Source organism: Scyliorhinus canicula, chromosome 19 (assembly GCF_902713615.1).
Source record: "Scyliorhinus canicula chromosome 19, sScyCan1.1, whole genome shotgun sequence".
Classification (NCBI taxonomy): Eukaryota; Metazoa; Chordata; class Chondrichthyes; order Carcharhiniformes; family Scyliorhinidae; genus Scyliorhinus; species Scyliorhinus canicula.
The window spans coordinates 26461917-26488412 of NC_052164.1; the positions used below are offsets into that span (position 1 = coordinate 26461917).

General features: G+C 46.0%; 2 protein-coding genes across 4 annotated transcripts in view; one reads left to right on the top strand and one right to left on the bottom strand.

Annotated features, from left to right (window-relative positions):
* The window catches only part of LOC119954218 (epsilon-sarcoglycan-like), a 66949-nt gene that overhangs the window by 22933 nt on the left and 17520 nt on the right, over window positions 1–26496 (bottom strand). For all 3 annotated transcript variants that reach the window (XR_005458196.1, XM_038779256.1, XM_038779255.1), the window contains exons 6-7: window positions 8300–8453; window positions 4773–4984 (exon numbers count right to left, since the gene is read on the bottom strand). Coding sequence is in view for 2 of the 3 variants with exons in the window: in XM_038779256.1 (XP_038635184.1) it covers window positions 4773–4984; window positions 8300–8453 (366 nt within the window). In the remaining variant the exon portion in view is untranslated. The remainder of the gene's footprint in view (window positions 1–4772; window positions 4985–8299; window positions 8454–26496) is intronic.
* LOC119954216 (neurabin-2-like) overlaps window positions 5217–26496 on the top strand; it is a 385075-nt gene continuing 363795 nt past the window's right edge. The window contains 2 exon segments of the mRNA XM_038779251.1: window positions 5217–5339; window positions 7468–7641. The gene's annotated coding sequence lies outside the window, so the exon portion shown is untranslated.

Consider the following 26496-nt stretch of genomic DNA (forward strand, 5'->3'; position numbering starts at 1 on the left):
TGCAGTGTGAGTGACAACAAAGAGAAAGTGGTTGGTGATAAAACTGTCTGCAGCTTGTCTGCAGGGTATGTGGAGTGTTGACGAAGCAGGAAGGGGCAGAGGATGAGGAATAAAGAAACACCTGAGTGATGTCTCCTCTTGCACTCGCACTGCCACAGCCTCCGCTTTGTGCCCTTTCTTTTTGGCCAGCCAACTTCCCTTAAGGGGAAAGAGGGTTTGCAGAGTGACTTTGCCTCCTCTGATAAAAGCCTGTTGCCTTATATTGTGTGTGACCTTCTCCTCCAAGAAAGTGGGAAGTGTGTCTTTAAGAGTCTTGTGAGATACTTGGAGTATGTCTATCAGCTGGCAATATGTGTGTGGGGTGTGAGTGATATGTAAGTAAAAGATTGAAATAGTGAGAAGTGTGATGTGGTGAAGGAAGTTAAATGATATGTAGTGCAGTGATTGCAGGACTGTACAGTGCAAGGGGCAGCAGACTGATGCAGTGGTTGTCATTGCTACAGATGAGAAAAATATCAGCGATGATTGAATGGCGGAGCAGACCCGAGTGGCCTAATTCTGCTCCTATGTCTTATGGTGCTGAGGGCTCTAGTTCGATCGCAGCCCCGGTTCACTGTCCTTGTGGAGTTTGCACGTTCTCCCCGTATCTGCGTGGGTCTCACCCCCACAACTCAAAGGATTTGCAGGGTAGGTGGATTGGGCCACACTAAATTGCCCCTTAATTTAAAAAAAAAGGCCTGTGCAGGGCAGTATTGGGAGTGTTGTAAGTAATGAGGTTGTGAGTACTGCAGCTATGATAAGAAAGTATGTCAACATTATCTTAGCTCCAGGACATCGCTGCAGATGTTCCTAGGCCCAACCATCTTCAGCTGCTTCATCAATGATCTTCCTTCCATCATAAGGTCAGAAGTCCGATGTTCGTTCATTGATTGTACAATATTTATCATCCTTCATGACTCCTCGGACACTGAAGCAGTTCATGTCTAAATGCAGCAGGACCTGCACAATATCCAGAATTGAGCTGACAAGTGGCAAGTTATATTTGCTCCACACAAATGCCAGGCAATGACCATCTCCAACAAGAGAGAATCTAACCATCGTCTCCTTGACATTCATTGGCATTACCATTGCTGAATTCCCCACCATCAACAGCCTGGAGGTTACCATTGCCCAGAAACTGCACTGGACTAGGCATATGTAGCCTTGTGCCTTATTAAGAGTAAAGTGCAGAAGTCATAAGGGGCGAGATTCTCCGCACTCCCGACGGTGCGGAGAATAGCGTGGCTCGTAAAATTTTACGGCCACGCTGTTCCGACGCCCTCCCGCTATTCTCCCCCCCCCCCCCCACGCCCAACTCCCGACACGAATCGCTGCCGCCGTTTTTTTACGGCCGGCAGCGATTCACAGCTGATAGATGGGCCGAGTTCCCAGCCCTTTACGGCTGTTTTTACGAACGGCAAACACACCTGGTCTGGCCGTTCGTAAAAACGGCCGTAAACACACGCATTTTATAACCATGGCACCGATTGGCATGGCAGTACCACGGCCGTGCCAAGGGTGCCATGGGCCTGCGATCGGTGGGCACCGATCGCGGGCAGCGGGCCCAGTGCCCGCGCACTATTTGTCCTTCCGCCGCCCCGCAGTATCCATTTGCGGGGCGGCTGAGGGGCATCCCGGCCCGCGCATGCGCGGGTTTCACGCAAATACGCGATGACGTCATCCGCGCATGCGCGGGTTGGAGTCGTCCAATCCGCGCATGCGCGGCTGACGTCATATGACGCGTCAGCCGGCGCTAACTCGGGCAAGTGGGCTTAACAAAATTCGTTAAGCCCGTGATGCCGGAGCTTACGGCGTTGGGCTGCTAGCCCCGACCGGGGACCAGAATCGGTTCCCGGTCGGGAAGGGGGGGCTGGCGTCAAACCCGCCCGGATTTGACGCCAGCCTTACGATTTCTCCCCATATGGGAGAATCTCGCCCAAGGTTCCTGCCACTCATAGAGCCATAGTGTTTTACAGCCCAGCAAGAGGCTCTTCGGCCCATCTTGTCTGCCAGCCATCAAACACCTACCTATTCTAACCCCGTTTTCCAGCACTTAGTCTATTGCCTTGTGTGCTTTGGCCTTTCAAGTACTCCTCAAAATGCTTCTTAAATGTTGTGAAGGTTCCCACCTCTACCACCCCTTCAGCTAGATTCTCACGACCCGCTGAGTGAAAAAGCATTTCCTCAAATCCCCTCTGAATCTCCTTCCCCTTACCTTAAATTTGTGCCCCTTGGTTACTGACCCCTCTACTAAGTGGAAAGGTTCCTTCCTATCTACCCTATCTATGTCCTTTAAAAATGGCTTTGGGGAGACGAAAGGTGAGTTACTTGTCATATAATTCCTTGCCTCTACCCTTCTCTGATGGCTGGCTCTTCACTCTTAATAAAGCCAGGGTGAGGATGTGTAAAAAGGATACCATCTGCTTATTGTAACTGATGTATCATTTCAACTCAGTGTGGAACCGACCAAATGATTGAGGCCCAGTGGCAGATCCAGCAACAGTTTACATGCCTCCATGGTAACTGAAAACAGACTGTGGATTCTCCTGAATTGCTGGGTCATTCCATTTCACTGACTGAAAATGATTCTTGCTAATGGATTCCTTGCTTGCAGTCCATTAGTGGCTAATGAAGTGGTAACAAGCTAAACAATGAATCTTGAAGAAGACAATAACTAATCTGTATAAATGAGGAAAAACAGTTGTAAGCAAACGCTGCAAAATGGATTACAGCAAAAAATGCTTTGTGTGAAAGACATAAAATTCTAAGAATAGTGAAGCAAGCAACTATTGTATAAACAATGCATTCATTGTAAATAAAAGATTTTACACAGTTTTGTGGTCTGATAAGGGTCAATTGAAATTCTTTACTTCCCCACTTATTTTCATATATTTCTGAAGGAGAACCTACAATTTCAATTTACCCAAACGACAAGGACTGTCTCCAGATTAGATATTAGAGGTCTGATTGAATTTTGAAGATCTCGGCAATCTTATCATAAAACTATGTCAGATTTTTCTTTGATAGCATAGTACCTTATCATGTCCTTTTAACCAATGTTCTTAAAATCCAGGTTCCTTTATTCCTGAATTTCTTAACAGGTAATTGCATCATTCCTGACAATCCTATAGAACAATGAAGGTTAGAAGCTTTATCAGGGGGGGGGGATTCTCCCCTACCCGGCGGGGTGGGGGGTCCCGGCGCGATGGAGTGGCGTGAACCACTCCGACGTTGGGCCGCCCCAAAGGTGCGGACGTCTCCGCACCTTTAGCGGCCAAGCTCTAACATTGAGGGGCAAGGCCCTCGCCGGAGTGGTTGGCGCTCCGCCGGCCGGCGGGAACGGCCTTTGGCACCACGCCAGCCGGGCCGAAGGGACTTCGCACATGCGCCGGAGCGTCAGCGGCTGCTGACATCATCCCCGCGCATGTGCAGGGTAGGGGGTCACTTCTGCCCACGCCATGGTGAAGACTATGGCGAAGGCGGAAGGAAAAGAGTGCCCCCACAGCACAAGCCCGCCCGCCGATCGGTGGGCCCCAATCGCGGGCCAGGCCATCGTGGGGGCACCCCCCCGGGGCCAGATCGACCCGCGCCCCCCCCCCCCTCAGGACCCCGGAGCCCGCCCACGCCGCCTGGTCCCGCCGGTAAGGTAGGTGTTTTGATCCATGCCGGCGGGAGAGGCATGACAGCGGCGGGACTTCGGCCCATCGTGGGCCGGAGAATCGCCTGGGTGGGCCCGCCCCCGCCCCCGCCGAATCTTTGGTGCCGGAGACTTCGGGACACAGCGGGGGCGGGATTGACGCCAGCCCCCGGCGATTCTCCGACCCGGCGGAGGGGGTCGGAGAATCCCGTCCCAGGTCTTTTTAGTGACCATGTTTGTTGTAAGTGACCTTCCTTTGGTTATTGATAACATTATAGGTGTCACCACATAAAGTTTCTTATATTGTTATGATTGCTTTTAAAAAATGATTTGACTGAAAAGACGCCGTTGCCATTGTCTCCTGAATTCAGCAAATGTGATGCCCTATTATTTGCCATTTGTCAGTAAAAATTATTACATGAGAAAAGGTTTGTAAATGTAAAAATGCCACCAGCTTTTGATTTGCATGTCTTAATTTACCATCACCCAGAAATTAAATCTACTGCCAAAACAACGATCACAATGGTAAAACCTTCAGTGCTGATAAATTCAATTCCAAAGAACAGTACAGACTTATTAAATTGAAATTTCTTCTGCCATCCTCAGTAAAAGGCCCCAAAGAAGAGCATTGGAGTTTCACAAGTGTTTTGGCCAATGGTTATCCTTCAACCAGCATTAATAAACAGACTGGTGTAGACTTTTAACAGGCCATCTTTACACAAAACTGATATTGCAGGTTAGCCTTGCATCATAGAGACCAATGGAAATGAAGGTCAGGTAGTTTTTACACTGGGAGACATCCACAACACCAGTTATACTCCTGGGTGACAAGTTCAACATTTTCCCCCATTATTCATTCCTCTCACTGCTATTTTTCAGTCTATGGTATCAGTGCATAAAATGGCTGCTGCACTTCTCTATATTACAATAGTCAACACCCTGTATTGGTTGTGAAGTGTTTTGTGGCACTGATATAACATTGAAATTTATTAATTTGAATCTTAAATCTCAGAATATGCTGGAATGTTTAAACATAATAATTTGCAGGTAACAAATCCACAAGATACTGAACTTAAATTGTGAAACCAAAACTTACAAGCCCTCTCGGCGAAAGCACATTATGTAAGTAAGGATGAGGCACAGAACCAGGCCAATTGCCAATGGGACGGTTATTGTAACCACGTAGTCCAAGAAGAAGTCCCTGTTTTCAAGGGAATTTGAAGGTGGGTTGTATTCTCCACCATCAGGGAGGACACCATCTCCAGGAATTATATCAGCATCAGGCATATCAGGTATGGATTTATCAATCTGTAAAACAAAAATACGACTAATTACTTAAGAAATGCGTTTATAAATAAGTTCACATGTGAAACCTTCATCTATATACACTTGCTGTCAACTATTCTCATCATCATTTCCTGTGTCCACATTGTGGCAATAACCTAAGAAAACTTTTCACAATGTAATTACGTTAGTCCACCAGTGGCTGTGCTGCAGCAGCTCAGTTTTGCATCTCCCTCAGGTACCCATCTTGGATTATGTTCAATTTTCAATAGGTTTTGTCAAAGTAAAATAAATCAAACTTTGGCTACCAGCAGGCTGCATGGACCGAATATAATTGATTCAATCTCTGCTGGCGCCATCTTGTTTTCCTCCATGTCTGGTAGGCTTACTTCCTGCAACTATATTCACTTATATATGTTTAAATATTTAGCTGAAATATGTCACCTGCCATGCCTCTGATTCATGTGATTTCAGTCTCCCTGCCTCTCTCACACCCACATGGATTCACACCATTGAGATGGGACATGCTGTTCTTTCAGAGACTTCTTCTGGTCCCTTGCCTACTCGTCGTAGATAGATCTTCCCCTTTAACTGCCTGACCCCCAGCTTCACCTCAATCTGCACCTGGACCCGATTGCCAAGAGGCCCAGTCTTAAAGGCTTTTTAACTACAATTCCAACTAACCACGATAATCCTCCAATTTGTTCCTCCTTTATTTGACCTGCCTGGAGGTCTGTTTCCTTTCCCAATCTTTACATTTTTTGCTCTGCAACCAAAAGATTCATTCCTTACACATGTCAAGATTCTCCTTATTCTGGTTTCCTGAACCTGCTTGCCCCAACAGCCCAATTACTCTCCAATCAATGGTTTCTTTTTCTGGTTTCACCATATTCCATTGAGTTTTGTTTTTAAAGAAATTCTAATAGGCCGTGTTCTGCTGTTTCTAATAACCCTGGTAAAATAGGACTACAGCATACGTGATTGTTTTAAGATAGATGTGCCCAATGTTAAATAGGCATTAACCTGAGTACTGTTTGAAGGAGTGTCACCTTTTTGTGATCTTGCACAATTGGGACTGGCAACTTGAGTTCCGTAAATAGCATTTATATAGTGCCCTTTTGGGGGAAAAAATCCATTAAGGAATTTCACAAAAGTTTAAGGCAAAACAGAAGCTGAACCAATGAAGGATAGGAGGACTCTAAGAGATCGATTTATAAGGGTACTTTTGAGAAGGATTCTGGTGTATGTTGTTTGGTTGGTCTGGCTGAGGAATAATTGCTGAGACATTGGTATATCTGTCGATAACCGGTTTATAACTGAACAATCTACAAGACTGGGGGTGGGATTTTCCTGTGGTAGCGGAGTGTGGCCTGACATCGGCTGGTGGCGAAATCTTCTGATCCTGCTGTTGTCAATGGAGCATCCCGTTGTATACACGCCCCGCCCACCGGGAAACATGCGGTGTGAGTTCGCCATCGGTGGGACCGGACAATCCCGCCGATGAGAATGGCCGGAAAACTCTGGCCTTGGTGTTTCTGCTGAAGCCAGGAACGTTCTCCCCATGACTCTTGGTCATAATCAGCTGTTGACAGTTGGAACCTATGGGGCTGGGGCTGAGTGGGGTAGAGATTGGTGAAGGGGGTGTGATTTCAGGTGGTGAAGTCTCAAATGGCGTGGAACACACTTGAGATTTTCTGTGGGGGGGGGGGGAAGACGGGCGAGTGGCCATTACCATTAGTGTTAGCATTACTGGTTATACCAATCACTACCCAGTATGAAGAGGTGAAACATGAATGACACACACTCCACCCATTTGTACTGTGAAGTTGTGATTGCAAATCACAAATCACGTCCTTCCTGGGTCAAGGGGATGTCAGTTAAATTACTTTTTAATTACCCAACACCATTTCCGTACCACTGCCACCTCCGTTTACATTGAGTGAGAAGGAGTTACAATTAACCCTTTGATTTTTGGAATTTACTTGACCATGAGACCTTCAGTTCTATTCAAACAGGACAACCTTGATTAGATATGAAATCGTCTATTACTTCTGGGCAAAACCTTATCCCATCCTTCACAGCGATTATTCTGAATACGGTACATCAGTTCAGTTTTTTAAAAAGTTAATTCCGCATTGATTAGCTGATCAAAAGAATTGCAAACTTGGTTTTACTTCTGTTTATGCTCTCTCAATAGTCAACAGTCTGGGATTCCTATATTTACCAGGAGTGCTGACTCTGTCACCTAGCCTATAGTTTCAGTATGACAGTGGAGAATACATGATGACTTGGCTTAAAATATTGAAGGAAGAGGAGAGAATTGGGGGCTGGTTTAGCACAGGGCTAAATAGCTGGCTTTTAAAGCAGACCAAGGCAGCCAGCAACGCGGGTTCAATTCCCGTACCAGCCTCCCTGAACAGGCGCCGGAATGTGGCGACTGGGGGCTTTTCACAGTAACTTCATTTGAACCCTACTTGTGACAATAAGCAATTTTCATTTCATTTCAGAATAGATAGAAGCAGGCAGTTTCCAGTGATTAAGATGTCTAGATGAAGGTGGATTCAACATAAAATTAAACACCAGAGCATTTGGATGGAGAACATTTCCACAGAGATTTTGCATGGTCATCGCTCAGCTTCAGTGAATGGCCAAGGAGGGGATGCAAAGGAGAAGCATTTACAGTAAGGGCTGAAATTATGATGTTGGCTTTCTTGCTGTTCACTTGATGAAATAGTACATGATATATTACTCATATCATTACAAAATAGTGTGGTAAACTACTGTTACTGTATTATATATATTGTGGTAAACCACTGTTACTGTATTGTATATATTGTTTGTTGTCTGTGCTGGCTCCGCCTGTGGCTCCTCCCCTCAGGCTCTGTATAAAAGTGGCCGACCTCCGGCCCTGCCCTAGTTCGGGATCAGTTGCCAGCAGGTTCTCGTTTAGTTTATTAAATTGATGTGCCATCAGTTATACAAAGACGAGTTGTGGAACGAAACTGCGGCTTTAATAAAGTAAACTGCTATTTAGAGGCCCCAACAACAGCACTTTGCACTGCCAGACCGCTGGAATGTCTATGGACAAGTGCAAATCTAATCATTTGCTCACAGCAAATTCTGCCCGTTCTTGAACTGCGATATTCTTAAATATCTGTGGGTTTTGTTCCGGTGGTTTTCTTGATTTCAAAATTAATTCAGCAAAATTCTACCTAAGTTTCATTTTGAAACCCATCTGGACTTTTCGATGAAGGGAAGAACATTTTACTTCACTGTAGCCGAATATTTTTGAGAACGTTTTGTGACTTATCATAAATGTTGCCAGATAAAAATACTTACCAATGTAATATTACACCAGTTAATAATAAAATGAGGACTAAATATATCCTCACAGCTGATGGGTCCCAGCTGGTCAGTGCACAGTTCATCAGGGCGTGCTTCTTCCTCTAGGCATGAGGGAAAGGGAGTACTGGAACCAACCTTTATGTACACGCTGTAAACAAAAAGGAAAACAAGCTTATCATGTTACATTTATTTTTAGTTAGGGTATGATTTAAAAAATAACTGGCATTATGCCAAACAGATTTTTAAAATTACATATCTGATGAAAGCAGTTTTGCATTGAAGAACTACATTCAATGCTAGACACTTAGCATGCGATTTAATGTCCCAAAAAACAGAGTCCCATTTTGGGTGCGTATAGCAGGTTTCCCTCAGCGCTTGCAGCACAGAGAATGATCCCACTATCAAATGGAGCTTTGTTTTTTTTGGGCATGGGCGATCACTTATGACTCCTTATTTATAAAGGGCATGAAGCTTCTGCACTGTTATAGATACAGATTAAACACACTGCCGAGGCCGCATTTACTTCACTTCCTGCAGTGGTGAGCTAAGCACATCAGTTCAGGAAGAGATCGGGGCGCCATTTTTAAATGCCGTCCTGATCTCTCCATCCCCCTTGGACCCACAGCCTCCGGCCCCACATTCCCCACCTTATCTCTTAGGGGGTCCTTGTGCCCCCCCCCCCCCCCCCCCCCCCCCACACACACACACACATACACCACCTCTTAAGGGCCGGGCACCCCAGGCCTGATCCTGGAATGGGCTACCTGGTACCTGGGCAGGTTGGTACTGCCAGCCTGGCACCCTAGCAATGCCACCTGAGCACCCGAGAAGTCCCTGTGTGGCTCTGCCAGCATGCTTGGGTGGCACTGCCAAGGTGCCTGTGTGGCACTTCCAAGGTTCCAGTGCCAAGGTGGCCAGGTGGCAGCAGGAGTGTCAACCCTGCCCAGATCCTGACCATCCAAGGGCCTCCGATGGCCTGGGATACCCCCCCCCCACCCCCAGGTGCTGTTACACCTGGCCCACGTTTTTGTGGACCAGTGCTAAATGGCGCGTTCTCCCAGGCGCGGTCGTTAGTTCCTGGGCCTTGGGAAAATCGGATGGAGAGATATTTAAATGTGCCGGGCTCATTAAGTATGTAAATCTTGATCTTGCCCTGAGATCCCAGAACACAACGTGTCACCAGATCTCATTAGAACCCGCGAGGCGTTCCAAGCGTCTCAGATCTCGCGAGAGGCCTCTTGCGAGATTTAACAGCCTTGTTGCGTCACCCTTCAATTGCACTTTTGGACTTTTCGGCAAAAATAGCATTTTTAAAGACGCTATGCATCTTGATTAGCGTTGTGGGGTATTTTTTTGCTATTATTGGGAAGGGTCCAGTGTTCTCCTTGGAAAGAATTTTACAACAACAAACTGTTCACAAAGGCTCCAGCAAAATCAGAGAAAACATTTGGATATAGCTCAGTGACGTAAAATTTATGTTTCCCTGGATGTTCCTATGTCTGGATGTGCGGGTCTTCAGACTTCTGTATCTTCTGCCTGATGGAAGGATCTGGAAGAGGGCAAAGCCTGGGTGTGAGGGGTCTCTGACAATGCTGTCTGCCTTCAGGCAGCGGGAGGTGTAGACAGAATCCATGGGAGGGTGGCAAGTTTGGGTGATGCGTTGGGCTTTGCAGCATTGTACAGGGATCCTGGATGGATGTTTTCTATGTTAAATGAATGTTATTGTTGCTGTTACTCGAGAGTGACACATAGCATCAGATTTCTTTGGATGGTAAACTGCTGAGAAATAATTCACGAGAACCTAATATGGCCATGAAGAATCACATCATGCATTTTACAGTAAGTCATTATGTAAAATCCCTTGTTACTTTTCTTTATCAAGCCAATCAGACAACCTTCCTCTCATGCCTCTCCTCCATTGTCCTGCTCTGAGAGGCTGCCATTGTTTAGTTGCATTCTTCTTATGCAAGCATTGCCAGAGAATCTCTTGCAATGGTTTCTCCTCTTACCCACTCACTATTACCTCAGTAGCCCTCTTTCTCAGACCCTCTTCTTTCATCCATCTGCTACTCGGTATCATCATTGACAGACATGGGGTAGACTTCAAAATATATGATTATGGTTCGCAGTTCTACATGTCTGCCACACTTCCCAGTCCCTCCACTGTCTCTGGGATGTCACATTGTGTCCAATGTCCACTATTGGATGAACCACAATTCCCTCCAGATAAATATTGGGACGGCCAAAATAATTTTTCTTTAGCTCCTGACACAAACTCACCATCAATGCCCTTGTCCTCTCTTGCACTCATTCCCATTTGCCTAATACCCCCACCTTTCCTGGTTCCTAGTCATCTTCATGATTAAATCACCCGTTTCCTTTCCCTATCCCTGTACAATGCTGCAAAGCCCAACGCATCACCCAAACTTGCCACCCTCCCATGGATTCTGTCTACACCTCCCGCTGCCTGGTGAAGGCAGACAGCATTGTCAGAGACCCCTCACACCCAGGCTTTGCCCTCTTCCAGACCCTTCCATCAGGCAGAAGATACAGAAGTCTGAAGACCTGCACATCCAGACTTAGGAACAGCTTCTTCCCCACAACTACTAGATTCCTCAACGACTTTTCCTCGGACTGATTTGTTCCCTTTAAGAACACTATTCACGACGCCCTATGCTGCTCTTGCTCAAGTATTTGCTCTGTTTGTCCCTTGTTCCACACTGTAACCAATCACTATCTTGATGTACTTTGTCGATTATTCTTTTTGTCTACTGTGTACATACCATGAACATTCCCTTAGCCGCAGAAAAATACTTTTCACCGTACTTCGGTAGATGTGACAATAAATCAGTTAACCACTCTGAATTCCATTGATTTGAGGCATTTATGTGACTCTCCTTTCCTCCTTCCTTCTGTAGAACACATTTTGGAACTATTTTGTTAATCCCCTTTGCATGTCTGTTTCTCTTTCCTCCTTTAAGACCCTCCTGAGAACTCATTTCTTTGACCAGACTTGAGAAACCCTTCTTTGCCTCTTTGCCCATTTAAAAAAACTTCTGTAAGGAGCAGTTTGAGGAGGTTTTCGTCATTTAAGATGTTTTCATATATGCACATTGTTGAAATGATAGCAACTAACTTCACACTACATCCTAGTTAAATAGTTCACAAACTGGAGTTCTTACAGTGTGTGTAGGCACCCTCCCTAACAGCAGTCAGTGACATGTACAACTTAAAACCTTTTTCCTCAACTTCAACAAGGAGTCAGACTTCAATTTCCAATTCATTCAATTGTTACGGGAAATAAAATTTGCATACACTTGCACACACTGTCTGAAAAAAACATGGATGTCCAAATGGAGTCATCTCTGATATCGAGAAGCACACAGGCTCTGGGCAACAGGCCACAGAACTGCTAAGGAAGTAGTCTTGTCCGGCTGTGGATGGGATTAGCACACTGCTGATGTTCGACCAAGTTATCAATGCATCCCTGTAATAGAACAGACAACCACCAGCTTCCACCCTGTATCTTTAACCCAGACAGGTGTAATGCCACTTTACCTTGTAGCATTTTTTTCTGGAAATCTACCAAAGCGAAAAGTTGAGGTGGTCGAGGAAGAGTAATACAACAAAGAAGAAACAGCCGAAGTAAAGCTTTCCATGTTCTGCCCATGTTCCTCTGCCACCCTCCCTCTACTTTTACTGCCTCCATTACTTGCCTTTTGAGTTCCATTTTTCAGCTAAGATACTCATACCCAAGGGGAATTCAATTGTGTAAGTGAGAATGTAGCATTGTATATTCCCATAGAATGTAAAATGGGGAATGGTTGAGGATATCCCATCTTACCAAGACCAAGATTCTTGAAGGCTTTGGATTTGTGGGAATCAGAACCTACCTAAAAGAAGGATTTTTGAGGAATGTTGCAGGTACTATCAGCTCTGAGGTCAGTCCCTGAGTATGTGTGATAACTGATAGATGGGAGTAGAATCCACAGCTTCTACTTGGAACAACATTTTATTGATTGCAGGCATCAGTGGAGACTATGGTTACTCCAATGCTGCAGCAAACAGCTCAGGACCTCTCCCCCATTGGACAAGTTTTGAACAGGATAGGCAGTAATCTTTGTACCGGCTTCCAGACCCTGACAGCCAGGATGTGAACTGCTGACTCACAAGGCTTTCAAAGACTTATATAGTTAGACGATCCAGGCCACTAGATCGACGAGGTCACAGATCAGGGCCATTGAAATGGTGAGGCCTAGATCCATCCCAGCTGAGGGTCCTGCTGCTCTGACCAGCAGTCCAAGCAAGGCAAGGGCTGGTTTAGCACAGTGGGCTAAACAGCTGGCATGTAATGTAGAACAAGACCAGCAGTGCGTGTTCAATTCCCGTACTGGCCTCCCCGAACAGGCGCCGGAATGTGGCGACTACGGGCTTTTCACAGTAACTTCACTGAAGCCTACATGTGAAAATACACGATTATTATTATTATTTTCTGGGCATTCATAAGAACTAAGAACAGGAGTAGGCCATCTGGCCACTCGAGCCTGCTCCGCCATTCAGTGAGATCATGGCTGATCTTCTGTGGACTCAGTTCCACTTTCCGGCCCGAACACCATAACCCTTAATCCCTCTTCTTCAAAAAACTATCTATCTTTATCTTAAAAACATTTAATGAAGGAGCCTCAGCTGCTTCACTGGGCAAGGAATTCCATAGATTCACAACCCTTTGGGTGAAGAAGTTCCTCCTAAACTCAGTCCTAAATCTACTTCCCCTTATTTTGAGGCTTTTCCCCCTGGTTCTGCTTTCACCCGCTAGTGGAAACAACCTGCCCGCATCTATCCTATCTATTCCCTTCATAATTTTATATGTTTGTATAAGATCCCCCCTCATCCTTCTAAATTCCAACGAGTACAGTCCCAGTCTACTCAACCTCTCCTCGTAATCCAACTCCTTCAACTCTGGGATTAACCTAGTGAATCTCCTTTGCACACCCTCCAGCGCCAGTACGTCCTTTCTCAGGTAAGGAGACCAAAACTGAACAAAATACTCCAGGTGTGGCCTCATTAACACCTTATACAATTGCAGCATAACCTCCCTAGTCTTAAACTCCTTCCCTCTAGCAATGAAGGACAAAATTCCATTTGCCTTCTTAATCACCTGTTGCACCTGTAAACCAACTTTTTGTGACTCAAGCATTAGCACACCCAGGTCTCTCTGCACAGCAGCATGTTTTAATATTTTATCATTTAAATAATAATCCCGTTTGCTGTTATTCCTACCAAAATGGATAACCTCACATTTGTCAACAATGTATTCCATCTGCCAGACCCTAGCCCATTCACTTAAACCTATCCAAATCCCTCGCAGACTTCCAGTATCCTCTGCACTTTTTGCTTTGCCACTCATCTTGATGTCGTCTGCAAACTTGGACACATTGCCTTTGGTCCCCAACTCCAAATCATCCATGTAAATTGTGAACAATTGTGGGCACAACACTGATCCCTGAGGGACACCACTAGCCACTGTTTGCCAACCAGAGAAACACCCATTAATCCCCACTCTTTGCTTTCTATTAATTAACCAATCCTCTATCCATGCTACTACTTTACCCTTAATGCCACGCATCTTTATCTTATGCAGCAACCTTTTGTATGGCGCCTTGGCAAAGGCTTTCTGGAAATCCAGATATACCACATCCATTGACTCCCCGTTATCTACTGCACTGGTAATGTCCTCAAAAAATTCCACTAAGTTAATTTGGCACGACCTGCCCTTTATGAGCCCATGCTGCATCTGCCCAATGGGACAGTTTCCAACCAGACGCCTCGCTATTTCTTCCTTGATGATAGATTCCAGCATCTTCCTTACTACCGAAGGTAAGCTCACTGGCCTATAATTACCCGTTTTCTGCCTACCTCCTTTTTTAAACAGTGGTGTCACGTGTGCTAATTTCCAATCCGCCAGGACCACCCAAGAGTCTAGTGAATTTTGGTAAATTATCACCAGTGCATTTGCAATTTCTCTAGCCATCTCTTTTAGCACTCTGGGATGCATTCCATCAGGGCCAGGAGACTTGTCTATCTTTAGACCCATTAGCTTGCCTATCACTACCTCCTTAGTGATAACAATCATCTCAAGGTCCTCACCTGTCATAGCCTCATTTCTATCAGTCACTGGCATGCTATTTGTGTCTTCCACCTGTTCAGTTCCTCAGCCATTTGCTCATCTCCCATTATTAAATCTCGCTTCTCATCCTCTAAAGGACCAATATTTACCTTAGCGACTCTTTTTTGTTTTATATATTTGTAGAAACCTTTACTATCTGTTTTTATATTCTGAGCTAGTTTACTCTCATAATCTATCTTACTCTTCTTTATAGCTTTTTTAAAAGCTTTCTGTTGCCCCCTAAAGATTTCCCAGTCCTCTAGTCTCCCACTAATCTTTGCCACTTTGTATGCTTTTTCCATCAATTTGATACTCTCCCTTATTTCCTTAGATATCCACAGTCGATTTTCCCTCTTTCTACCGTCCTTCCTTTTTGTTGGTATAAACCTTTGCTGAGCACTGTGAAAAATCGCTTGGAAGGTTCTCCACTGTTCCTCAACTGTTTCACCATAAAGTATTTGCTCCCAGTCCACCTAAGCTAGTTCTTCTCTCATCCCATTGTAATCTCCTTTGTTTAAGTACAAAACACTAGTGTTTAATTTTACCTTCTCACCCTCCATCTGTATTTTAAATTCCACCATATTGTGATCGCTCCTTCCGAGAGGATCCCTAACTCTGAGGTCATTAATCAACCCCGTCTCATTAAACAGGACCAGATCTAGGACCGCTTGTTCCCTCGTAGGTTCCATTACATACTGTTCTAGGAAACTATCGCGGATACATTCTATAAAGTCCTCCTCAAGGCTGCCTTGGCCGACCTGGTTAAACCAATCGACATGTAGATTCATCATAGCAACATGCTGCTGGCTCATGGAAGGTGACAGTATGCGGCGTTCTCAATGTGTAGCTAGCTAGGACATGCTTTCAGGGTAAGTTGTCGATGTGGAGAATCACCCCATGAACATTTCCAGCATTGGAGCAACCAAAGATCAGTCAGCCCATCTGACCCACTTGAATAGCACCAGAATAGGAAACAAAACGCATTGGCTACCCAGGTGAAACATTCCTCAGGAAAGAATAGATTGACTTATTGTTCAATTTGAAGTTCATTGTATCAAAGAAGAACGTGCACACCACTATTTACGGAAACCTGAGTTGGAAAGGAAAAAGTAATGATTATTGACCTGTTCTTCCTGGGGAAAAGAGGTCTGGGGCGGGATTCTCCGCTGTCGGGATTCTCCATTCCGCCGGCTGCACACCCACACCCGGGAATTTCCCGACGGCATTGGGCTGCCCACAATGGGACATCCCATTGACCGGCTGGCAGGACGGAGAATCCAGCTGCTGGTCGGATGGAGAATCCCGGCCCTGATGTTTGATGTTTGGAATGCTCTAAGATGGGAACTAGACTGATGAATTGTCCATTATTTGAAGGCAAGGAGAGAAGGAGTTAAGGCAATGAAGGCTGAATTGTGCTCTGATGACTATTGCATCAGTCACTGACGAATATCTTGAGTGATAGCCATTCTAATGGTCTCCTCTGTGTAGTTACTGATTTCTGAAGCAGTTAGAACCACCGAGGAATTTTCCAGCCCAAGGCCTTTGTATGGCAAAGTTCAGCAAGAGGCAGCAAGTTAAAGTTTGCATTACTTACGACCTGCAGCAGAAGTGTCTTCTTGATGCCCATTCTGGTATAGCCTCATGTCACATCAACCCTGCGGGAATGATAGACCCTACTTCGCTGCTCCACCATTGTGATGTACGAGTTGGTGAAACAGCAGCTCACATGTAAAGTACTTGGGTCACCTGAAAAATTCCTGTCTCTTTCTGTGTTCTGCTGATATCCCAAGATCATTAGGTAGAGAGGCGGTAGATTTAGAACTGAGATTTTAGACGGCACGGTGGCACAGTCATTAGCACTTAGCTCCAGTGACCCAGGTTCAATTCCGGCCTCAGGTGACTATGCGGAGTTTGCATTTTTCTCCCCGTTGTGGGTGGGTTTTCTCTGGGTGCTCCAGTTTCCTACCACAGTCCAAAGATGTGCAGATTAGGTGGATTGGCCATGCTAAATGTTCCCCTTGGTGTCCAAAAGGCTAGGTGGGGTTACTGGGTTATGAGGGTGGTGGTGTGGCTTAAGTTGGGTGCTTTTTCCAAGGGCTGGTACAGACTCGATGGGCTGAATGGCCTCCTTCTGCACTGTAAATTCTGTGATTCTATGAACTACGTCTCGCAGAGGGTGGTGAATTTGTGTAATTTGCTGTACCATAGTGCGGTGAAATCTGAGCCGTTAAATGGTTTCAAGAAAGAGCTAGATATATTTTTGATTGAAAATGGGTGAAAGGGATATGGGCAACGGTGGGAAGGTGGATTTGAGACCAGAAAGAGATCAGCCATGATCTGATTGAATGGCAGGGCAGGCTCGATGGGCTGAACTGCCTACTTCTGCTCCTAATTCCTATGTTCCAAGTCCATAAAAGGTAAGGGTGGTCACTACCTTTATAGCTGAGACAGAGTAATCTGTGTAAATGACCAGATGTCTGTGTGGTGTTTGTACATTCTCTCCGTGTCTGTGTGAGTTTCCTCCCACAGTCCAAAGATGTGCAGATTAGGTCACTTGGGCATGTTACATTGCTCCTTAGCGTCCAAAAACTTTGGATGGGGATGTGGTGGGGGATAGGGTGAGGATGTGGGCCTAGGTAGGGTGCTCCTTCGGAGGGTCGGTGCAGACTCAATAGGCTGAATGGCCTCCTTCTCCACTGTAGGGATTCTATGACTCATATTACTTCTATCACCAAGACTGCAGCTTGTTATGCAGTAGTTGTGAATCTCCCTCTCTGCCTCCTTTAGTGAGACCCTCACTTTTGATACACCTTTCCCCACTGGCATCCTCATAGGATATCAGTTGTCGCGTGTATAATAATGTTATACAAAGGTATGCTCACACAGAATGCTAAACCTATTTTTGAGAAGCCCTTGTTGTGGTGGAGAGGGGTTGATGTTAAAATCTCCCACTTCCATGATCAGCCCGAGGCAACCTGATTAAACTGGATTTCAACAACTTGATCCAAAAAGTTGTTCCCCACTGTGACACCACTTCAATTTCAGGCTCAAAATCTCTTTATTTTCAGCTTGTCTCGGCCGAGCCTGGTAAAATATGCGCATTATATTTTTCATTGTAACTTACCCCTAGTGCATTACGAGCATAAAAGCAGTGGACGGACCTCGTTATTATGTATTTAGATCAGCCACGCAGGATCCTGGCAGGCGTATCATGGGATAGGGGTGGGGGACAAATCAGAAATGCAGAAGTTTCCATTCTGGGACAGCAAAATAATCCACTTTGATTTTTTTTTTGCCTCGTTGATCTGTTCCCCCAAATTTTAGGCTTCAACAATGCCAAACCCAAAGTAGAATTCTAGGCCAGAACTTCATCATATTATTGCTGTTCATTTGAGAGAGGTTTTGAGCGTTTGTTTTAAAAAAAGGATCCAAAGTTTTCTCGACGGTTCTCATTAATAGCTTGGGAATTCAGCTTGTTCTATGGGCTTGAGTCATCTTTTCAATCTTCAAGTTCAATGGGAAGGTATTTCAAAGAAATGAAATTTGACACGATAGACATGTGTAATACTTTTTCCTTTATATGTGTGCCACCTACTGGTGCTAACAGCAACAGTCTTCTGGAAAAAAAAAGCTGCAATGTGTTCTCGCCCACAGTGTGCATTACAGGCCGTGAAATTTTGAGGCAATTAAATTTTTCCAGTAAATTTTCAGTAGTCAATTCCACTCACAGTAAATATGAATTGGTTTTCAAAAAAGCAAGCAGTTTGGGGTTGAGGGCTTGGCTTCCATCTCCTGATGGCGGCAAGAATGAGGTTGGAAATTTTTTTTTTTAATGTAGAAATTGTGCCTGAAAATTGCATTTTGCAGTTTCTTCCTGCCCGAGGTGGCTCTCGGGGTGGAGGTGGCGGAGGTGCTGCTCGCCATGCCGACAGCGCTTGATGGGTTGGGGAAGAAACTGGAGCCTCAGGGAAGAATGATCCCGGAGCTCGAAAAGGCATTGGCCATCCAGAGCGACAGGATTGTTGTCCTGGAAGCAGAGATAAAAAGGTTGGTGGTCACCCCTAGAGAGCCTGAAGGGGAAGGTCGGGGACCAAAGAACTGGTCCAGGTGACAGAATATTCAAATAATGGGCCTGCCAGAGGGGATTGAGGACTGAGACCCGACTGACTACGCGGTTCAGATGCTGGGCAAATTGGTTGGAAGGGACAGCTTCCCCAAACCACTGGAGATCAACAGGGCCCAGAGGTCACTGTGAACAAAGCTCAATGCCGGGGAGCAGCCGAGGATGATAACCACCAAGCTGCACAGGTATCAGGATCGGGAGAAGATCCTGCATTGGGCTCGGCAGACCAAAGCACGCAGTTGGGAAGGACACAGAATAAGGATGTATCCGGACATTGGGGTGAACCCGGCAAAACGCAGGGCCGAGTTCAACCACGCGAAGTCGGCCCTGCACAAGAACAATGTAAAATCTGGGATGTTATTCCCAGCCAGGCTTTGGGTGACATACCAGAATAAAGAACACTATTTCACCAGCCTGGCAGAGATGGAAAAGTTCATACGTGCAAACGGCCTGGACAAAAGGCAAACAAAGCAGTGGTGAGGAAGACACAGGGAGAAACAAAGTGATGGATATGGACACTTTTTGCGCTTGGTGGCACTGCCTCGCTATGAGTAGGAGCACTAGCTCATAGGAAGGAAAGGGCGGCAGCAGCAGAGCACTGGACAGGGTGAGGAGGAGGCAGAGAGGACAGCAACGCAGCGGGCATCGGAGGGGGACAGATCAGCTCCAGGAGGGGGCCACTGTGATCCATCATGGCTCCAGCATGTCCGGTTCAGGTTGATGGAACAAGATGGTACGGTAAGCAGCCATTTTGTAGGGTCCCTAAACAAAGGGAGACCCCAGAGTGCATGGGCGCATCAGTGTGGTGTACACACAGTTGCCGTCCATGTTGGGTGTCCCCTGGACAAAGGGAAACCCCGGAGCGTAGGGGCCCTGCCTCATGGTGAGAACGGTGACCGTGGCCATTTTGGGTGGCCCCCTAACAAAAGGAAACCCCAGAGTGCAGGGGCATATCCACCATGTCTTGTTATGCTCTAGGTGTAGCATAAGCGGCTTCCTTGTGGTGCACTTGACAAAGGAAGGATCAGACGTGGAGATAACTTCAGCACATTTATTAAACTATATACACTTCCATAACTTGGGTTTGACACTATTGTCAATCCTACTATAGCTACTCAGACTGACTAACCAGACTTCTACAATCCACGTGGTGGGAGTGATATCAAATCAACCCTGTGTCTCTACTCACTGTCTCCACTGGACAGAGGCAGATGATGTGTGTGGTGTCCTTTATAAATGAGTTGGTGTAATGCCCTCCTGTGGTTGTGTCACCTCTGTGTGTATTGTGAATGCCCATTGGTCGTGTCCTATCTAACTGATCCATTGGTTGAGTCTGTGTGTGTGCGATGTCTCTGGTGCTCCCTCTAGTATCTAGTAGTCTACATGTATTTACATTAACCCCTTGTGTATTTACAGTGATGCACATCACCACACACCAGGTAAGTATGGTTGATCCCACAGGAAGGTGGGGGACAGAAACCCTCCACCAGATTATCACCCGGAACGATAGGAGAAAAGATCCAGAGTCATCACCCAGCTGAAAGGTATGAAAGCTGACAAGCTCCTCCAAGAGTCGCACCTGATGGAGAAGGGCCGACTGCGGGTAAGGAAGGGCTGGGTAGGTCAGATCTACCGTTCTTGCTACGGGATGAGGGCAAGGGGGGTAGCTATTCTGATAAGCAAGAGGACGGTGTTCATGGTGAAAAAGACGGTTACAGACCAAGGGGGAATTTACGTCATGGTTAGCGGTGTCCTGGATGGGGTACCAGTAGTCCTGGTGAACATGTACATGCCCAACTGGGATGACTTGGAGTTTGTAAAAAAGGCCATGGCGGAAATCTCGAACATAGAAACGCGCCGACTGATCATGGGGGGGGGGGGGGGGGGGGGGACACTTTAACTGTGTACAGGACCCACTGATGGACAGATCAAATCGCAGAACAGGGAAAATGACGGGCATTGTTGGGGAATTGGGAATGTTCATGGAGCAGATTGGGGCAGTGGACCCATGGCGGTTCCTGCACCCAGGTGAGAGGGAATTCTCATTCTTCTCACCAGTACATAAGGTCTACACCCACATCGACTTCTTTGCAGTGGGGAAAATCGGTGCTTCCAGAAATAGTCAGTGCAGAATACTCTGCGATTGTAATCTCCGACCACGCTCCACTTTACATGGATGAGAGGTTGGAGACCCCCCATGGAGATTGGACACGACCCCCTTGGCCGACGAGGTCTTCTGCCAGAAAATATCACAGGCCACAACTGGAACGGGGAAGGCTCACCTTCCACATTCAGGGAGGCACTGAAGGCGGTTAAGGGGAGAAATTATATCCTACAAGACTCACAGAGATGGGGAAGAGAGGGCAGTGAGGCAACCACTGATCAACTCCATCCTAGAGGTTGACTGAAGATACTCCGAGGTCCCGACCGTAGCGCTTCTAGTGGAGAGAAAAAGCTACAAAGGAACTTTAACCTGCTTTCCAACAGGAAGGCAGTGCACAAACTCCACCAGACACCGGGGACCTTTCATTATGGCGTGACGAAGAATGAGATTGGGCTCAGAGTTGCATTCCATGAAGGGAAGCTGTTGCCAAGTGAGATTATTGACGATTACGTTCTCGGATTAAAGAAACCTCATTGTTGCAGTGGGTATGGCATGAACTTAGAAATCTAACAAAGGGAAACTTTTGTAGGAGAACTAAGGAACAACAAAATCCAGGCCAAACTTTTGAGCGAATGCAGTAAGCTGATGTGGAAGAAGGTTACAGCCATGGAAGTGACAGAAAGAGATGGCTGCAGATTTCAAGGTAGTTCTTTTCCTCAGCCAGCAGGGGAGGTCCACTGGATTTCAGTGCAATACAAGCCATAGCAAGCAAGTTCAAAATCTCAGAGTCAGAAATTTAGATACTACCATTGTCATGATAGGCACCAACCGTTTAAATGCCTCTGTTTCTAGTCAAAGTGCTATGCTTGTAGGAAAGTCGGTCATGTCTAGATGGCATGCAGAGTGGAGGAAGCAGTAATGCTCCAGGTCGCAGTAAAGCACCAGGCCACAGTCATGCACAGTTAAGATCATGGTAGATTTAAAGCTAGTTTATGAGCCCGGAAATCCTTGAATGCACATATGATAGACATGGAAACAGAAGTTATTGAGCAGGGATATCAAGAGTTTTACTCAGCCAGAGAGCAAGTAAAAAGGCAAATGGAAAATATAATCCCTGGACCCACAGTAAAAGGGAAAATGGGAGATTCACAACCTACTTTAACCGTTGATACAACTGTAACAGGGTCTGATATCTCCAAAGGAGAGTACAAGAAATCCCTCTGTCACATTCACTTGTGCAAAACTGGTGAGAACTGACTAGTTATTCAAATGACAGTGTTAGGTGAAGCTACTGTAAGAGTGCAATACAATTATACATTCCATTACTTGCCATAGGAGGGAACAAAGCCTCCCTGATGGAATTGACTGAAGAAAATATGGTGAAAGTGGATTGGGTTATTTACAGTAGGAATCAGATAAGAGTAGGTTTGACATTGAGAAAGTGTTGAGAGCACAAAATGATCTTTGAGCAAGGAGGATGAAATTATAGAATTAGGCATCGGGATGAGATTGAGTCAGCACATATCATGCAAATACAGACTTTCTTTCAATATTTCCCTAGAACACTGATCCACTTTTAGCCATTAAGTTGCCTGTGAATTACTTTACATACACCAATGTCTGCTGGGGAAATCAGTGAAGAAACTCTCAAGAAGGTGGGGCGAGATTCTCCGCACTCCCGACGGTGCGGAGAATAGCGTGGCTCGTAAAATTTTACGGCCACGCTGTTCCGACGCCCTCCCGCTATTCTCCCCCCCCCCCACGCCCGACTCCCGATACGAATCGCTGCCGCCGTTTTTTTACGGCCGGCAGCGATTCACAGCTGATAGATGGGCCGAGTTCCCAGCCCTTTACGGCTGTTTTAACGAACGGCAAACACACCTGGTCTGGCCATTCGTAAAAACGGCCGTAAACACTCGCATTTTATAACCATGGCACCGATTGGCACGGCAGTACCACGGCCGTGCCAAGGGTGCCATGGGCCCGCGATCGGTGCCCACCGATCGCGGGCAGCGGGCCCGATGCCCGCGCACTATTTGTCCTTCCGCCGCCCCGCAATATCCATTTGTGGGGCGGCTGAGGGGCATCCCGGCCCGCGCATGCGCGGGTTTCACGCAAATACGCGATGACGTCATCCGCGCATGCGCGGGTTGGAGTCTTCCAATCCGCGCATGCGCGGCTGACGTCATATGACGCGTCAGCCGGCGCTAACTCGGGCAAGCGGGCTTAACGAAATTCGTTAAGCCCGTGATGCCGGAGCTTATGGCGTTGGGCTGCTAGCCCCGACCGGGGACCAGAATCGGTTCCCGGTCGGGAAGGGGGGGGCTGGCGTCAAATCCGCCCGGGTTTGACGCCAGCCTTACGATTTCTCCCGGTTTGGGAGAATCGCGCCCGTGGTGCCCAGTAAAGTGCTCAATGGCTGGCCAAAAGAGTGTGATGATGAAGTATTTCACACACAGAAATGAACTGAATGTCGATCAAAGCTGTGTCCTTTGGGGTTTAAGAGCCATCCTTCTGCCATTAGAAAAAGATTGCCAGAGGAACTTCATCACAATCAGGGATAGTCTTTGCGAAAGAAGTTGCAGCAAGAATTTTTTTTTGGTATCCAAGGATGGAGATATTGAAGAGTTGGTGAAAAGTTGTGAAGAGCATCTCAGAGTGAGGAACGATCCAACCAAGCTTCCTTTCATTCCATGGTCAAATACACAAAAGCGAATGAGTACATATCAATTTCTTTGAACTGGAAGGGAAAGGTATCTTTTTTTGGTTGCTAGCTGTAGCAAGTTGATAAATGTTGAGTCTGTGCCCAATACCAGAAATGTTACTGAAATTTTGAGGAGTTGATTTGAGATATGAGGGCCACCAGAGGTATTGGTGTCAACTAATGGTTCACTCTTTACTTCCAAAGCATTTGAAATATTTTGGAGCAAGAAGGGAATCAAACGCACTCTAATACCCCAAATCACCCAGCATTGGATGGTGCTGCAGAAACAATTGCAGAGATTGTGAAGAGATCTTTACAGGGTGCAAACCACTCCGGTGCTGGCCTAGCCCCTGAAGGTGCGGAGGATTACCCACCTTTGGGGCGGGCCGACGCTGGAGTGGTTCACGCCACTCTGTCCCGCCGGGACCCCCCGCCCCGCCGGGTACGGGAGAATCCCGCCCAAGCAAACTAAACATTGTCCTAATAACATGTTTAAACATTAACACTTAAGGTGAGTAACCTGTTGTAGATGGTCTGCAAGAGAACAGGAAATCATCTACCTTGGGTCAAGGAGAAAATGTAAATCATTGCTTAGCTTGTCGCCTGGTAAAGATCCGGCGGGGGGTCGGAAAATCCCGCCCCTTAATTCTGACATCAATAGCAAAGTACGAGAAAAAAACAAGATAAAGTGAGGACAAGTCATGATACATCAGGCATGAATCTTGGAGAGTTCAGCACTGGCCAGAAGGTGATGGTGAAAAACTATCAAGGTGATAAAGTATATGAATGGCGTGGTTGTAAAGAGATTAGGCGCATTCACATATCTGGTGAAGAGTGCGGAAATACAGTGTCATACAGATCATGTGTAAGAGGAAATCTGACAAAAAGAGAGGGTGATAGCCCTTCTTAGTCTTAGTCCAAATTCCTCCCATAGCCCCAAGCGGAAGTCACAAAGAAATTGCAAATTTACCAGTATCACAGTATCCCATTGGAGCAAGTGAACTAGGGTCTTTGATTAAGACCAATCAACAGTCTCAATACTTAAGTGGAGTTGGTCGATAAAATCACAGTTCAGATTCTCAGGCGGAGACGTTAAGAGGACAGAATCAAGCCAATGGAGATTCAAGGAGGTACATCAACATCAGGAGAAATGAGCCAGAGTGGTGAATTGAAAGTAAAGAGCAAAGAAGAAGAAGGACATTGTTCTGGTCTTTGTTTCTTGTCAAATGATGATTATTGTGTTAAAAACATACTGGTGTTAAGGGAAAACATTTTTAAACCTGTAAATTACTCTGGAAATATTGGTCATAAATATGTTTTAGTTGCAATTCACAACAAATTTGCAACCCAACCTGTTAAATTTTCATAAAAGCAAATTACTGTGGATGCTGGAATCTGAAACGAAAGAGAAAATGCTGGAAAATCTCAGCAGGTCTGGCAGCATCTGTAGGGAGAGAAAAGAGCTAACATTTTGACTCTTTGTCAAAGCTGGAATTGGCAAAGGAATATGTTACATTTTCAGTTGATAGTTTAATCATATTGAATTATGCGTGTGTACTATTTTACATTTTGATGTATATGTTGTTTATTAAAATGGGGAGGGAATATAGAGTAGAGCCCTCAGTGCTGCCCTTTCTTTGGGTGAAGTGTCAATAACAGTATAATAACAATAATGGCTGGCTGCAGTCGAGCATGTGTTAGTTTCACTGAGTTTTACTGTCTGCAGAAGATGATGGTTCAGATGGTGTATTGCACAACAGCGATTCTGAATGAATTTGCATTATGTTTGAAGAACCGGACATAACACATGCAACAGGAGGTTAATTCTCTGCAGTAACTTCACACAGGCTGTGGTTGCTATGGTAAATGTTATTCTCCGCCAGATTCTGTTCTATGTACTTACAAATGTCTCATAATTGCTACAAATTAAAAATAGTCTCAATGCACTCCAAAGATACTCCAAGAGCGCCTGCTGATAAAGGGCAATAATGCAATATACTTGCAATCGTTTGCTGCTTGTATTACAATCTACATAAATAGATGAACACTTTAATTGCCAGTTTCGTTTCAAGTCATTTTTCATTCTCTGCTGGAGCTTGTTTGTATGTGGATTCCACATGTATTGAGGGCTGCGTTTGTTCAGTGTAAAACCTAACAATAGCCCTTCAATAGAACACTCTTCATTGTGTTGGCAAAACAAGCCAGAAATGCAACGGATCCTATGCATGGCATCATTTCATACATCCTATGACAAAGGCATTATTAATGATACAGCTTGCTGGAAACAAAGCAAATAAATAGTTGATATGGAAAGAAAGTTAGGAATTACGTGGCTATAAGCTAAAAAGATGTGGAATGGATGTGTGGTGCCTCAAGACAATACATGGAGACATGCAGTAACAACTAAAAGGGGTTTATCAACAGTTGGCAAATGCAACTATATACAGGCACAGAGCAATACTGGAGAGATCTTGACCCTCCAGCTCCGGGGTCCACACTAGCCTGGGCCCCTGTTCCCAGGGTCCTGCCCTTTCTCTCTATTGGTCGGGATTCACACGCTCCCATGCGATTGGTCCTGAACCAGTTACATGGACCGCAATGCCGCAGCTTAAAGTAGCCGCATAACCATATCCCTCCTCCCTTAAGTCCCTCATTCCACTTTTCAAAGTAAACGCTGTGCAAAAGGTCAAGAGACATAAGGGAAACAAGTCCATCATAGAGTCAATCTGTCTGGGGACATTCGCGTCCCCGCGGACCTACTTAGACCCCAAGCCGGCTCCCTTGGCTCTGAGGTAGTTTTACTGTCTGCAGAAGATGATGGTTCAGATGAATCCACCTCTTCTGTAAGGCCGCCCACCTCGCCAGCTCCCACCTGTACTGCTGATGGGGCTGAGTCTGAAATTCCCGGCTCCCTTCCGGTCAGGAACAGCCACAGGAGTGACGGCGGAACTAGTCGGATCCATTTGATCTGGTATGGGGGTTACCGTTCCCCCAGTTCCTCAGATATGCTTCTGCACAGTCCCACCATTGACACTGACTACATACGATACAGGCCCCGATTGGGACATGATCCGACCGGCTAACCTGAGTGGTC